Here is a 13,354-nt window from a genome sequence, read left to right as displayed (position 1 = left end):
GGTCTTCCTTTTCAAAGCACTTCTCTTGCTATTTGTAGGATCACAGACTGACTTAACGTCCGCCTCCCCCATCAAAGTGTCGCACACAGCCGGGACTCATAATTTTTTGCCACACACTGTGAAAGTGAAGTCGCTCAGTCGTGTCTGACTCTTTGCGACCCCATGGACTCTAGCCTAGCAGGTTCCTCTGTCCATGGGATTTTCCAGGCAAGAGTACTGGAGTGGGTGCCATTGCCACACACTGTGCTGGATCCCAACTCGCCTAGTCTTCAAAACAGACCTAGGAGGTTGGTCCAATTGTTTCCACTTCACAGATGAGAAAACTGAGGTACAGAGAGGCAAAGGGACTCACCTCAGGGCACACAGCCTGTCATTGCTAGCTGGTTTCAAACTCAGCTCTGCCTGAAAGTTACTAGCTGAAGCTCCGGAGGAAACAGCCCACCAGGGGCAGAGCCCCTTCCCCACCTCCTGCCCCAGGCTCCTTCCAGTGCTGAGTCAGCCAGGGAGAAAGCAGGAGACTCTCCCAGCCCAGCTCCTCTCCATCTTCCTGACAGCAGAGTGAGTCAGCAAGGCAGGTCCCCCCAAATCTGGCCTCCAGAATCACATTCCTGCCTGCCCCCGCGCCCTGAGCTGGCCATCCCCTCCCTTGAAACTCATCAGGAGCTGAACTCAGCTCTCCCCAAGGGGCGCAGAGCTAATGTGGCGCTGCTCTGAGTCTGGGGTGGTGAATTCTCAGTCCATCTCCTTCCCCTCTCATCCTCTTCCCTGAGTCAGTAAGGATCCCCAGGGAATCCAGAGAAGGTCAAATATTTTCCCCTCTGTGGGTAAGTTTTAAGGGTCAGGATGGACAGGAGAGGGTTGCAAATGCAATGAATGCCCTGTCTAAATGTCTAAAACCACCAGGGCTGCCGGCAACGGTGGTGATGAGATGGAGGGGGCGTGCCCTGCTGGAAGGCATCCAAGTTATAAAATGAAAGACTGCAAGAAGATCAAACCAGTCAATCCGAAAGGAAATCAACCCTCAATATTCACTGCAAGGTGTGATGCTGAAGCTTCAATACTTTGGCCACCTGAGGCGAAGAGCCGGTTCACTGGAAAAAGACTCTGATGCTGGGAAATACTGAAGGCCAAAGCAGAAGGGGGCGACAGAGGATGAGATGGTTGGATGGCATCACCGACTCAATGGACATGAGTTTGAGCAAACTGCAGGAGACGGTGCAGGGCAGGGAAGCCTGGCACGCTGCAGTCATGGGATCACGGAGTCGGACACGACTTAGTGACTGAACAACAACAACAACCCCACACTACCAAAAAACAAAGCCAAAACCAAAACCACGGCAGCTAGACTAGCCCACGGGCTGTCAGTTTTCAATCCTATCCCAGTAAGACTGGTGTGGAACACAGGGTAGCTGAGAGGAAAGGCAGCCTTGAGTCTGCGCCCGTTGTGCTGCCAGCTCACTGGGTGACCCTTGCTGTGCTGTGCTTAGTCGCTCAGTCGTGTCTGACTCTTTGCGACCCATGGACTATAGCCGGCCAGGCTCCTCTGTCCATGGGGATTCTCCAGGCAAGAATGCTGGAGATCATCCCCTTCTCCAGGGGATCTTCCCAAGCCAGGGATCAAACCCCAGTCTCCCACTTTGCAGGCAGATCCTTTACCATCTGAGCACCAGGGAAATGGCCCCTTTAAGGTGTCTGGACCTTGCCTTCCTCACCTACAGGGCAGTCTTCATCAAACCCAGCCTGGCCATCAGATCTTGGTGCCACATGTTTTGTTAAGTGCTTCTGCACACACCCTTTATAACTATCAAACTGTAGACGGGGGCTTCCCAGGTGACTCAGTGGTAAAGAATCCACCTGCCAATGCAGGAAATGCAGGAGACCTGGGTCAGGAAGATCCCCTGGAGGAGGAAATGGCAACCCACTCCAGTATTCTTGCCTGGAGAATCCCATGGACGAAGAAGCCTGGTGGGCTACAGTCCAGGGCGTCACAAACAGTCGGACACAACTGAGCGACTGAGCACGCAAGTGCGCACGCAGACTGTAGACTATCAAAGTCCACGCTGCCTCCATTAAGAAGCCAAACAAGTCCACAACTCCAGTATCAAAGGGACAATTCTGATTGTTTCCATTTTTTGGTCGGGGCCCATCAAGAAAGGCTCGGGTTTTCATTACCTGACTGCTCTCTCTAAATGTTGTTACCTGCAGCCAAAGGCACATCCTTGTGCATGAGCAGGACAGGAATGTGCTGTGTGCTTCGTTGCTCACAGGGGGAGGGATGAGGGGCTGGGAGAGGACAGCGTGGAGTCACAAGCTTCTGGTTCATCCTCCCTGGCTGAGGAATGATCCCCAAAGATGTCCAGTCCTAATCCCTAGAGCCTGTGAAGTGTGACCTTACGTGGCAAAAGGGGCTTTGCAGAGGTGATTAAATTGAGGCTCTTGGGATGGGGGGATTGTCCAGAATTATCTGGAGGGCTTTAGATGTCATCACAGGATTTTTATAAGAGGGAGGTGGGAGGGTCAGAGTGACAGAGATGCGAAGGAAGCAGAGGTCCAGACAGTGAGAGAGACAGTGAGTGTGAGGGGGAGAGGGGTGGAGGGGGGAAGTGGGGGGAGGGAGAGGGAGGAAGTGGGGGTGGAGAAAGAGAAAGATGCTAGGCTGGTGACTTTGAAGATGGAGGAAGAGGCCAAAAGCCAAGGAAGTAATGCAGGAAGTTTCTAGAAGCTGGAAAAGGCAAGGGAATGGAGCTTCCCCAGAACCTCTGGAAGGAACATGGTACTGACACCTTGATTTTAAGCCAGTGAAACCCATTTTGGGCTTCTAACCCCCCAGATAACAAATGTGTGCTCATTTTAAGCCACTAAGTTACACTAATTTGTTACAGCAGCAAGTGGAAATGAAAACACTCATCTAGAGTCAGTTACCTGCAGACATTAAAATACTCTCAAAGACATCTCACGGTCTTAACCTCACTGACCAGCTCCCACGAGAGGAGCGGAAGGTGTGAGCTGGGGTGATGACATCTAAACTCCCCTCTCCCAGCTCCTGTCAGTACACGCCCTTCTATTCTCCCAACCCCACAGCTGGACCCCAACAGGGCAAGTCCTCTGAGGAGTGGAAAATCACAGGTCTCCCACCAGGACCCCAACCCAGGAGCAGAAAACACTGCCATTTTCCAGAGGCCCCTTGGCCTTGTGAAACCGCTCAGCAGGCCAGGTGGAACCCTGCTTCTGAGGACAAGGCTCTGGAGCCATGCAGCCTGGCTTCAAATCCTGCTTCCCCACTCAGAGCTGTGCGACTTTGGGCAACTCAACTTCTCTGTGCCTCGGTTCCCGCCTTTATAAAACGAGGCAGGGGTCAGCAAACTGTAAAGGGCTAAATGTTTCCCCTCTGTGGGCCAAGTGTTCTCTACTGAAGCCATTCAACTCTGGTTGATCATGTGAAAGCATCAGCCGTAATAACAAACAGGTATGACTGCATTCCAGTAAAGGTGTACTTAACAGACACTGAGGTGTGAATTGAGTTTTCATGCATCCCGAAATACTGTTCTTTCAAAAATTTTTTTCGATCATTTGAAAATATAAAAACAATTCTCAAGAACTTCTCTGATGGCCCAGTGGTTAAGAACCTGCCTGCTAACACAGGGGACATGGCTTCAATCCCTGGTCTGGGATGATTCCCCATGAGCAACTAAGCCCGTGAGCTACACTCCTGAGCTCGCGAGCTCTAGATCTGTGCTCTGCGAGAAGAGCAGCCACCGCAGTGAGAAGCCCGCGCACCAGAAGTAGAGAGCAGCCCCCCTCAGCATAATGAGAGAAAGCCTGTGTACGGCAACGAAGACCCAGCTCAGCCAAAAATTAATTATTTCATTAAAATAAGTAAAAAAACATCCCCAGCTCCTGGACTGTACAAAACCCAGCAGTGGACCTGATTTGACCTGCAGGTTGAACTTTGCCAGCTCCTGAAATGAAGGGCTAAACGAGCTCACTCATGTGCTTTGAACATTGCCTGGTTCACACTCAGTGTTCAGTACAACAAGCGCTGATTACTATTTTTGCCAGAGGTGAAAATTGAGAGTAGAGATAAAGAGCTCTTTGTACCTGTTAGCTTGTTCCCCTCGGGACTGCGAGGGTCAGCTCTAAATGTCCAGTCTCTCTGTCAGATCTGTGGAGATGTTTTTTTTCAGATTTCCTTCTTCCCAAAAGGAGTGTCCTGGAATTACTGGGCCCTGGTAGTCTGATGCCAAACAAGTCCCTGGCCCTCTGAGGTCACACTTGGAAGGATGAGGGCACTGGGCACTGGCTGGCCCAGTACTATTCCACCCCCCGCCCACCAAAAAATCTTAATTTGGACCCCTTCCCAAAGCTACTACCACCATCTCCCCCAGTGGCTTTGCCAGCCTGCTCCCTGCCTCCACCCATTCCAGTTGATTCTCCCACTGCAGCCAGTGGGATCCTTGTAAAAACTGGAATCAGATCATGTCCCTCCTGGGGACTTCCCTGGCAGTCCAGCGACAACAACAACAAAAACCCCAGATCATGTCCCTCCTGTGTTCTAAATGCTAGCATGGCTCCCATCGTATGCCTGGGAACGGACCCACCTTGTACAGTGGTCCACAAAGTGAAAGTGAAGTCACTCAGTCGTGTCCAACTCTTTGTGACCCCGTGGACTGTAGCCTACCAGGCTCCTCTGTCCAGGGGATTTTCCAGGCAAGAATATTGGAGTGGGTTGCCATTTCCTTCTGCAGTGGTCCACAAAGCCCCAGGCAATCTGGCTTCCCTCTCCTGTCTCCTCCCTCATCCTTCACCCACTAGCTCACTGTTCTAGCCACTCCAGCCTCCCAAAGTTTGTGACATGACATGGCCTTCTGCTCCTGCCTCGGGGGCTTTGCACGTGCTGTTCTGCTATATCTTTGCAAAGCTTCAGGCCTCTGTCCACAGAGAGGCCTGCCCTAACAGCCCAAGGCAAAGTGGTCACCTCTCTCCATCTCACTCCATCACATCCCTACCCTGTTTTGTGATCCTCATCGCTCAGTGAAATCCTGTGCATTTACCTGAACTGTGAGCCTGTTTCTCATGTGCGTCCCCAACTAGAAACACAAGCTCCATGAGGGCAGGAACTGAGTGGTTTACTCCTCACGTGTAGCACAGTTCCTGGCACATAATAGGTGCTCAAGAAGTATTTGTTGAATGAGTGACTACATAAAAGGACCTAGGTGAGGAGTGGGTGGCCTTTCCCAGCCTGCAGGCTCCCGGGCCAGAGGCTGGCAGGACTTTCAAAAGGGCAGCCACCTGTGTAGTCCTGGGAGACGGTAAGCCAGAGAGGGAGGATCTGGATTCAGCAGGAGGCAGCAATGAGTTCATGCCCTCACGGCCAACTTCCCCTCCCTGAACCTCAGCATCCTCATGGGCAGCACAGAAATCATCAGACTCATCTTGGGGGGTTTAGGCCAGGATTTGGTGAGTTCTGCACAGCGCTGGCTGGCTGAAGAGCTCAATAACTCAAGAGAGATTATCTGACCCAAGCCACAGATAACCCCTGTTTTCCTGCCTCCAAGAGGCAGCAGTCAATTTTATAACCTAGAGTAACCGCAAATCACTTTCCCATCTGTAAACTGGGCATAATTACCTGTTTGCCTGGTTCAAACAAAGGGCACGAAGGTACTCTGTGGCCCCATAAAGTCGGTGTGGGCGCTAAACACCCTCTCAGCTGTTCATTCAGGTGGGGAGGAGTTTGTTACTCTGTCCTCCCACCGAAGAAAATACGAAGCGAGAACCCAGCCCCCTGCCTTCAGATTTTCACTCTGGATCCACTGTGACCTCCCCTCCCCTTACAGACATTAGAACAGAATGATGCGAGTTCCCTGCAGCCTGTCTCCACCGTCTGCATCCCTCCCTGCCTCAGGAGGAAGCCACCTTGCTCTCATCACCGTTTCTCCTTTGGCGCATCCAAGTCAAAGGCACTACCATCCCCCACCCGCCAAGACACCAAGGCCAGCAATCTGGAGCCATCTGTGACTCCCTTCTTCCACCACTTTGCCCTCCATCCAAACCATCAGTATGCTTGTTGCGCTTCCGACATTTACTCCAAATCCCGCCACTTCTTTCCTCTCTGCACAACCATCACCTGGGAAGCTGCCAGAGCTTTCCCACTGGTCTCCCTGCTGCTACCCTAAATCCTCTCAGTCCATGTTCTCCAGAGAAGCCAGAGACATTCTTTGAAGAAATAAATCAGATTTATGAGAATTCCCTGCTGAAAACCTTCCATGGGCCCCCCACTGTCATAAAACAAATCCCACCTCCTAGCTTCAGCTCCTAAGGCCTTTCGTAATCTGACCACCACTACATCTCCATTCCATTCTTAACATTCTCCCCACTGACTCACCCTGTTCCAGCCATTCTGGCCTCCTCACAGTTCTAGAAATCCACTAAGCTTGTTCCTGCCTAAGGGCCTTTGCATATGCTTTTTTTTTTCCACATGGAATGTTCTTCCTTCTGGAGTCTGTTACAAGTGGTTTCCTTTCTCCACTCAGGGCTTGGCTTAAAGTCACTTCCTCCCAGAAGCCATGTGTGATCACCCAATCTGAAACAGCTGTAAATACTCCCTGTACCTCACAGCCTCTACACAGCCTCCACAATACCACTTCATCCTCTTCATCTGCAGAGCAACTGCCTGAAATCTACATGTTTACTTAGCCATCCTCCTAGGAGATTATTCACTCCATCAGGGCAGGGATTTTTGTCTATAGTATACGTTCCCTGGCATATTCCAGGGTTCACCTCAGTGCCTGGTAAACAGTAGGTGTTCAGTAAATACCAAATCATCTGAATACATCCCCACCTGATACCAGTTCCCTGCGTGGATACTCACGTCTACCACGCTGGTCTGGCTCACACCTGCGGCTGGAAACTGGGAGCTAATGTGGGCCCCTGCAGATGGGGCCCTGGCCCCGGACACTGTCTCCACCATTTGCAGCACACAGAGCAAACTCAGGACCCAGGATACATTCAGCAGTCCTCCGGCCATCAGCCCCCAAGGGGCCCGGCCCTCACCCGATGCTTCCCCTTCCGTAAGTGTTTCAGTTCCAAACAGCTGGCACCTCCAGAGGCCTGCTGGGTAGGAGTGAGAAAGGGACAGTGTCACGGAAGACCAGACCATAGGACCCCACAGGAGGGGCCTGAAGACTGCCTCTCCCATCCCCCTCCAAAGGCCGGGGGCGGGGCGGGGCGGGGGGCGGGGGAGGGAATGTGTGCAGAAGCCACATTCTGGATGGGCCTGACTCATCTAGCAGGCAGAGAACATAGCCCTTCCTCCTGAGCCCCCAGTAGTGTTTCCATGGAAACCCAGGACAATAACTGCCTCTGCTGGGGAAATCAAGGCCCAGGGGCAAATGAATTGCTCAAAGTCACACAGCCCGTTAGCAGCAGAGCTTGGCTGGACTTTAGCATCTGTCTTTTCCCTCAACACTAGGGAAAAACCAGCTTAATTTTTCTTCCAAAGAAATTAAACTGGAAAGGGGAAAAAGAAAAAAAGAAAGTCCCTAGCACACTAGTTTTCTTCTTTTGGTTCTTCCACGTGTTGCTAATGAGACTGTTTTGCCTTCAAGAAAAACAAGGCCCAGAAAACAACGTTTCTTTTTTTTTTTTTTGTAAATCTTTGCTCAAAGTTCTGGCGGGGGAGCGGGTGCCTGTGGGAAGGAAAAGGGAGCAGAAGGGCCTGTCTCAGCACTCTTTCCTCACCTGTTGACAGGCTCTTCCCTTCCGCAGTTCTCTGTAACCGCACTTGGCACTGACTTGGAGCCGACACTCCAGGTCTGCAATACAGGCTTAGCCACTGGGGCGCTATGCGGCCTTAGGGCGGTCACTCCACGTCTCTGAGCCTCTGAGTCTTCATCCGTAAAATGAAGACAAACGCGGGCGCGTCACAGCAAACGATAAGGGTTCATTTAACAAGGGCTCACGCCCTCAGGTGTTCCCAACTTAAGGATCAACACGAGTCTCCACTCTATTGGCAGCCGATTTCTCGTGCTCGCTCACAAGGCAGCATTTATTGAGCGCGGCTGTGCGCTTCTCCGAGGCTAGACTTTCAGATGCTCGGAAGATCTGCAGACCTGATAAGGAGGAGCAGAGGCAGGAAATTGGGGTTACGATCACTTCTGCGGCTGCACTTTCTAGGTGCGAGACCCCGGGAACGTCCAAGTGCTCCGTTTCCCAATCCTGGCGGATGCTGAGCAGATGAACTCCGGGTGCGTGATCCTCCCGCCGCGCCCAGGCGGGCGGGGAGGCTCCTCTTACCTTCGGCCGGGCCTCGGACCCGCAAATTCCGCACCTCGACCCCGCCGGGCTTCGCGGCCTTTCCAGCCTCCGCCCGCCAGCCCGCGCCGCCCGACCTTCTGCCCCAGACTTCTAGGACTCTCTCTCCCCTCCGCCAGCCGCATCCGGGTCTGGTCCCCGGGGTTGCCCCAGGCTCGGCCCCGGCTCTCCCCGCGCCGGCCACGCCCCTCATACAACCCCGCCCAGAGGAAACGCCCCCAAGGGCTCGCCCCTTCCCTTAAAGGCACAGGCGCCCTGCGCGGTCCCGAGGGTCTTCCCCACTCCCCTTCCTGTTCTCAGTCACCTGCAGGTCGGTTCTGCTTTCGCTGCTAAAACAGAAGCTGAGATGAAACCTCGTGCATATAAACCATAGGAGGCCGGAGAGGAACTTTTATACGGTGAAACTAGGGGGTTTTCTTCCCAAGGGAGGGGTGGTCGAGTCGGCGTCAAAATTATTCTGGTAATCAATGGTGATAAGTATCTGAGAAGGTACCAGATTGGTAAGATTCCCTGGAGAAGGGAATGGCAACCCACTCCAGTATTCTTGCCTGGAGACTCCCATGGACAGAGGACCCTAGTGGGCTAGAGTCCATGGGATCGCAGAGTCGGACACAACTGAGCAACTGACACTTTCACTTCGTGAACGCTCTGCCTTGCACACACACACACACACTCTGGCTGCCCTGCTTGAAATGCCTGTTTGTGAGATCTCCTAATTGGGTTCCGCGTTTCCATCTAGTAGGCTGGTCTTTAAAAGAAGAACATGGCAGGGAATTCCCCTGTGGTCCAGCGGTTAAGACTTTGCCCTTCCACTGCAGGGGTCACCGGTTCCATTCCTGGGTGGTAAACAAAGATCCTCGCAGTGGGGCCAAAAAAAACGACGACGACGACGACGAATATGGCAAATAGGTCAAAACAGGTGACCGGTCTGCTCGCCCTGGAGGATCTAGTTCCTCCTCCCCAGTTTCCCAGCCTCCTTTCCTTTTGTTGCTGCTGCTAAGCTGCTAAGTCACTTCAGTCGTGTCTGACTCTGTGTGACCCCATAGACGGCAGCCCACCAGGCTCCCCGGTCCCTGGGATTCTCCAGGCAAGAACACTGGAGTGGGTTGTCATTCCCTTCTCCAGGGGATCCTCCTGATCCAGGGATTCAACCCTCTTCTCCTGCACTGCAGACAGATTCTTTACCATCTGGGTCACCAGGGAAGCCCCTGGAGTAGGGTAGGGCACCGAAAGAGGGATCTGGGGGTTTCCTCCTCCAACAGCCTCCACCACCACAGGTTGCACACATCTCATCTCACCACCTCCCTCTCTCCAAGTCTGTCCTGTCTCCTCACCACCTTGAGGACCGAGGCCCACCACTGAGCCCAGCGATCGATCGAAGCCCTTTACCATCTAGCCCGAGCTCCCCTTGCTGATTTCATCTTTTATCCCCACCTCCACCCTCTCCTGCTCTAGCCAGGGAAGTAGGGGACTTAACAGTTGGCCACACCTCTGCTCCTTCAGAGCCGCCTGCCTGGGTTGCCAGCCCTTCCCTTGTCTCCCTGACAGACTCCTCCTTAGATGCTAGACCCTGCTCAAGGGCCACCACCTCTGGGTGGTCTTTCACTCTCCTCCCTGCCCACCCCTCCCACCACCCTCCTGTTCCTTGCCTTCAGAGCACTCTAGCTCCCCACCCTAGAGAGGATGACATTGCGGTCTAGAGCATATCTTTGGAATCTCGGCCCGTAGATAATAGTGATTTACAGAGTACAGTTGCCTAGGTGACAGTGTCTTTATGCTTGTCCCATTTAATAGCCCTGTAGATAGGGACAGAGTAAGGGGCAAAGTAGGTGACTAAATAGTTACTCCACTAGGGGATTGTAAGTAAAGAAAAAAGTATGGGAGACCCCTGGAAATTAACAATCACTCAAGAATGCAGGCTTGCTTAGCCACAAAACCCAACAGTTTGTTTAGCAACAGAACCATGAGTCATGGCCCCAAACAATAAAACAATGGTGGCCTGAGCCCCATATCCTGCCAGGTGAGCTCAGAAAGTTAATGACCCCTAGGACATGCTCTCTGCACACCTAAAACAAACAGTAATTTATGGAAAGGTGACATTTCAAAGTGAAAGGCCATCATTGTATTGAGACCTAAAATAATTTTTCCATAGTGCGGTAAGAGTCCTCCAGGTAGGGCGAGAAAACTCTCCTGCCCAACCTGGAGGAGGAGCTGATGATGGAAACATGACGTCTACTCAAGAATGAAGAAGGTGGTGGTCTTTTCCCCCCTTCCCACTTTTGATTATAAAACTGTAGCCCTAAGTTCTTGGGGGTGCAGCACCCTCTCAGCTGCCTGAAAAAATCACCTCTTACCTATCACTTTGCCTCTCGCTGAATTCTTTCTATGCTGAGACATAAAGGAGCCCCCTGGAAATTCCACCTAGTGGTTTTACTGTGGGGTGAGGGCTACAGAGATCCCCATCTCGCAGATGAGGGAAATCGAGGTTCAAGGAGATGAAGCAACCCGTCCCCAAGGCACCCAACAGGAAGTGGCCAAGCTTTGCACCTAGATCTGAGTGACCCCAGGTGAGTCCCCTTCACCACTACAAACTAAATGTCCTGTATCACTCTGCAGTAAGGCTAGATCTATCTGACATTCAGCAGCTGTATTCAGAAGGCCCAGGGCCTGTGTGGTATCAACTGAAAAAAAACACAACCTTGGCATCTCGGTTTTATTGGGACCTTACTGAGGACGATAGCCAGACAGATAGCCCCTCACATAGTTCTGAGGAACTGCTCCAAAGAGGTGGTAGTCAAGCATACATCTTGGTGAAAGTTTATTGTTAATGACAGAAATATAGACATCTCAAGTTAATGATTTTAGTGCTTTTCTATGGATGCGAAGATGCAAAAATCTGGGGTCATTGAAATCTTCCCTTAGTTATGCATCTTAGCTTTCTGGGGGCCATATATCCAAACCCCAGAATGCTCTTTCAACCCTAAATGCTCCGTAGGGTACACTGCAGTGGGTCGTGATTGAACCCTTTGCAGAACTGGAAGATGAGCCAGAGTCTGTTCTTTTTATCGACAGTGGCAGTGTCAGGAACAAAGCAAATGTTTGGGGAAAGTGTGAGCAGAATAGGCTCAAAGGGGAACTTAAAAGAGGAAAGAGAGAGAGAATTAGAGCTTCCAGTCTTTACTGAAGAGGCCCAAAGACTTAGAAGGTGCCTTAAGCATACCGGAGTCTCATCTGCAACCAAAACAAGTTCCCTCTTGATCCTAGCAGCCCTGGGCAGAGTTGTACGACACCTACTTGAACTCCCCCAGGGACAGGGTGCTCATTACCTCCCATGGCAGCCCAGTAATCGGCAAACAGTACCAACTTCGAGGAAGTGTTTTCATTGCCATTGCCAGGAGTTGGCATGGGCATAACCCTTCTAGAAGCGGACTTGCCCATTGATAAATTTAATCTTGAGAGCCTTGAAAACATATGTGCTTTTGTGCCTCCGTTGCTCCTGGAGCTTTTCTGAAGAGGAGACCAGCGCTCTAAGCCTGGGCGTGTTTGCTGTGTCATCTTCATGTTTGTGCAAACATTGAAAATACCCTAAATCTCCATCCGTGGTGGACTAAGGAAACAGTTGATGTATCTCCTGTGAAATACTGTTGTGCGGCCATTTATTTTTATTCATTTATTTAGGTCTCTCTGAGTCTTCACGCTGCACCAGGGCTTTCTCTAGCTGCAGTGCACAGACTTCTCGCTGGGGTGGCTTCTCGTTTCGGAGCGCGGGCTTTAGGCACGTGGGCTTCAGCAGTTGCAGCACAGGGGCTCGTCAGCTGTGGCTTGTGGGCCCTGCAACCCACTGGCTCAGTAGTTGTGGTGCACAGGCTTACCTGCTCCGAGGCGTGTGGAATCTTCCCGGCCAAGGGATGGAACCCATGTTCTCTGCATTGGCAAGTGAATTCTTATCCACTGTACCCCCCAGGGTAGTCCCTGAGGTGGTTTTTCTCCTTTTCCTCCTCTGCTTCCTTCAGAGAGATGAAATCTGCTTTTCTAGACCATGCATATCTTAGAAGTTTTTCTTCTAAGGAGAGTGTCTTTTAAACTCGTGGAAGCAGTTTAGATCGCTATGTGGTATCTGGAAGTCAGGAGAACTCTGAACTAATTGAGGGGAGAAGGGATGAGGCCAGAGATCAAGCCACCCCTAGCTCCTTGATTTCTCCTTGGCTCCTCCCCAGCATCGTACTACAGAACTCCCTCCTGTTCCTGGAGAACATCCAGTTAATCGCCACCAAGATATTCCAGATATATTCTGCTTCATCTCTCTATGGAGGCTTATAACATTTTTGCTTGCTTGCTCAGTTTTTTTTTAATATATTTATTTTAATTGGAGGCTAATTACTTTACAATATTGTATTGGTTTTGCCATACATCAACATGAATCCGCCACGGGTGTACACGTGTTCCCAATCCTGAACCCCCTCCCACCTCCCTCCCCATACCATGCCTCTGGGTCATCCCAGTGCACCAGCCCCAAGCATCCTGTATGCTTGCTTAGTTTTTAAAAATGTTTTATTGTGGACCGTGTTATACTTGCAAAATGAGGCAAAACTTGTTTACAGTTTGTTGTCTGAAATAAAAATGCACAACATAAATGCTGTGTTAGGTTTTATAGGGTTAAGTCCTCACTGAGGACTGTAGCCAGAGAGAGAGCCTCTCAGATAGCTCTGAGGAACTGCTCCAAAGAATTGGGAGGACTCAGAATATATATAAACTCTGTTGTTGTTCAGTGGCTAAGTCGTGTCTGACTCTTTGCGACCTCATGGACTGCAGCAGGCCAGGGTTCCCTATCCTTTACTATCTCCCGGGGTTTGCTCAAACTCATGTCCAAGTCAGTGATGCCATCCAACCATCTTATCCTCTACCACCCCCTTCTCTTCCTGCCCTTAATCTTTCCTAGCATCAGGGTCTTTTCCAATGAGTCGGCTCTTCATATCAGGTGGCCAAAGTACTAGAGCTTCAGCATCAGTCCTTCCAAAGAATATTCAGGGTTAATTTCCTTTAG

General features: G+C 51.3%; 1 protein-coding gene across 6 annotated transcripts in view; it reads right to left on the bottom strand.

Moving 5' to 3' along the window:
• Nucleotides 1–8,478, bottom strand: part of SLC8B1 (solute carrier family 8 member B1) — a 30,011-nt gene extending 21,533 nt beyond the window's left edge. The window contains exons 1-3 of one of the 6 annotated variants that reach the window (XM_027566654.1): nucleotides 8,293–8,478; nucleotides 7,738–8,108; nucleotides 6,869–7,110 (exon numbers count right to left, since the gene is read on the bottom strand). In XM_027566654.1, the coding sequence (XP_027422455.1) occupies nucleotides 6,869–7,024 (156 nt within the window). In that variant the 5' untranslated portion in view covers nucleotides 7,025–7,110; nucleotides 7,738–8,108; nucleotides 8,293–8,478. The remainder of the gene's footprint in view (nucleotides 1–6,868; nucleotides 7,111–7,737; nucleotides 8,109–8,292) is intronic. The other 5 variants (XM_027566657.1, XM_027566651.1, XM_027566652.1 and 2 more) reach the window with 5 other exon arrangements.
• Between the last annotated feature and the right edge of the window lie 4,876 nt (nucleotides 8,479–13,354).

Source organism: Bos indicus x Bos taurus, chromosome 17 (genome assembly GCF_003369695.1).
Source record: "Bos indicus x Bos taurus breed Angus x Brahman F1 hybrid chromosome 17, Bos_hybrid_MaternalHap_v2.0, whole genome shotgun sequence".
NCBI lineage: Eukaryota > Metazoa > Chordata > Mammalia > Artiodactyla > Bovidae > Bos > Bos indicus x Bos taurus.
This window is presented reverse-complemented; position numbering and strand designations above follow the sequence as displayed.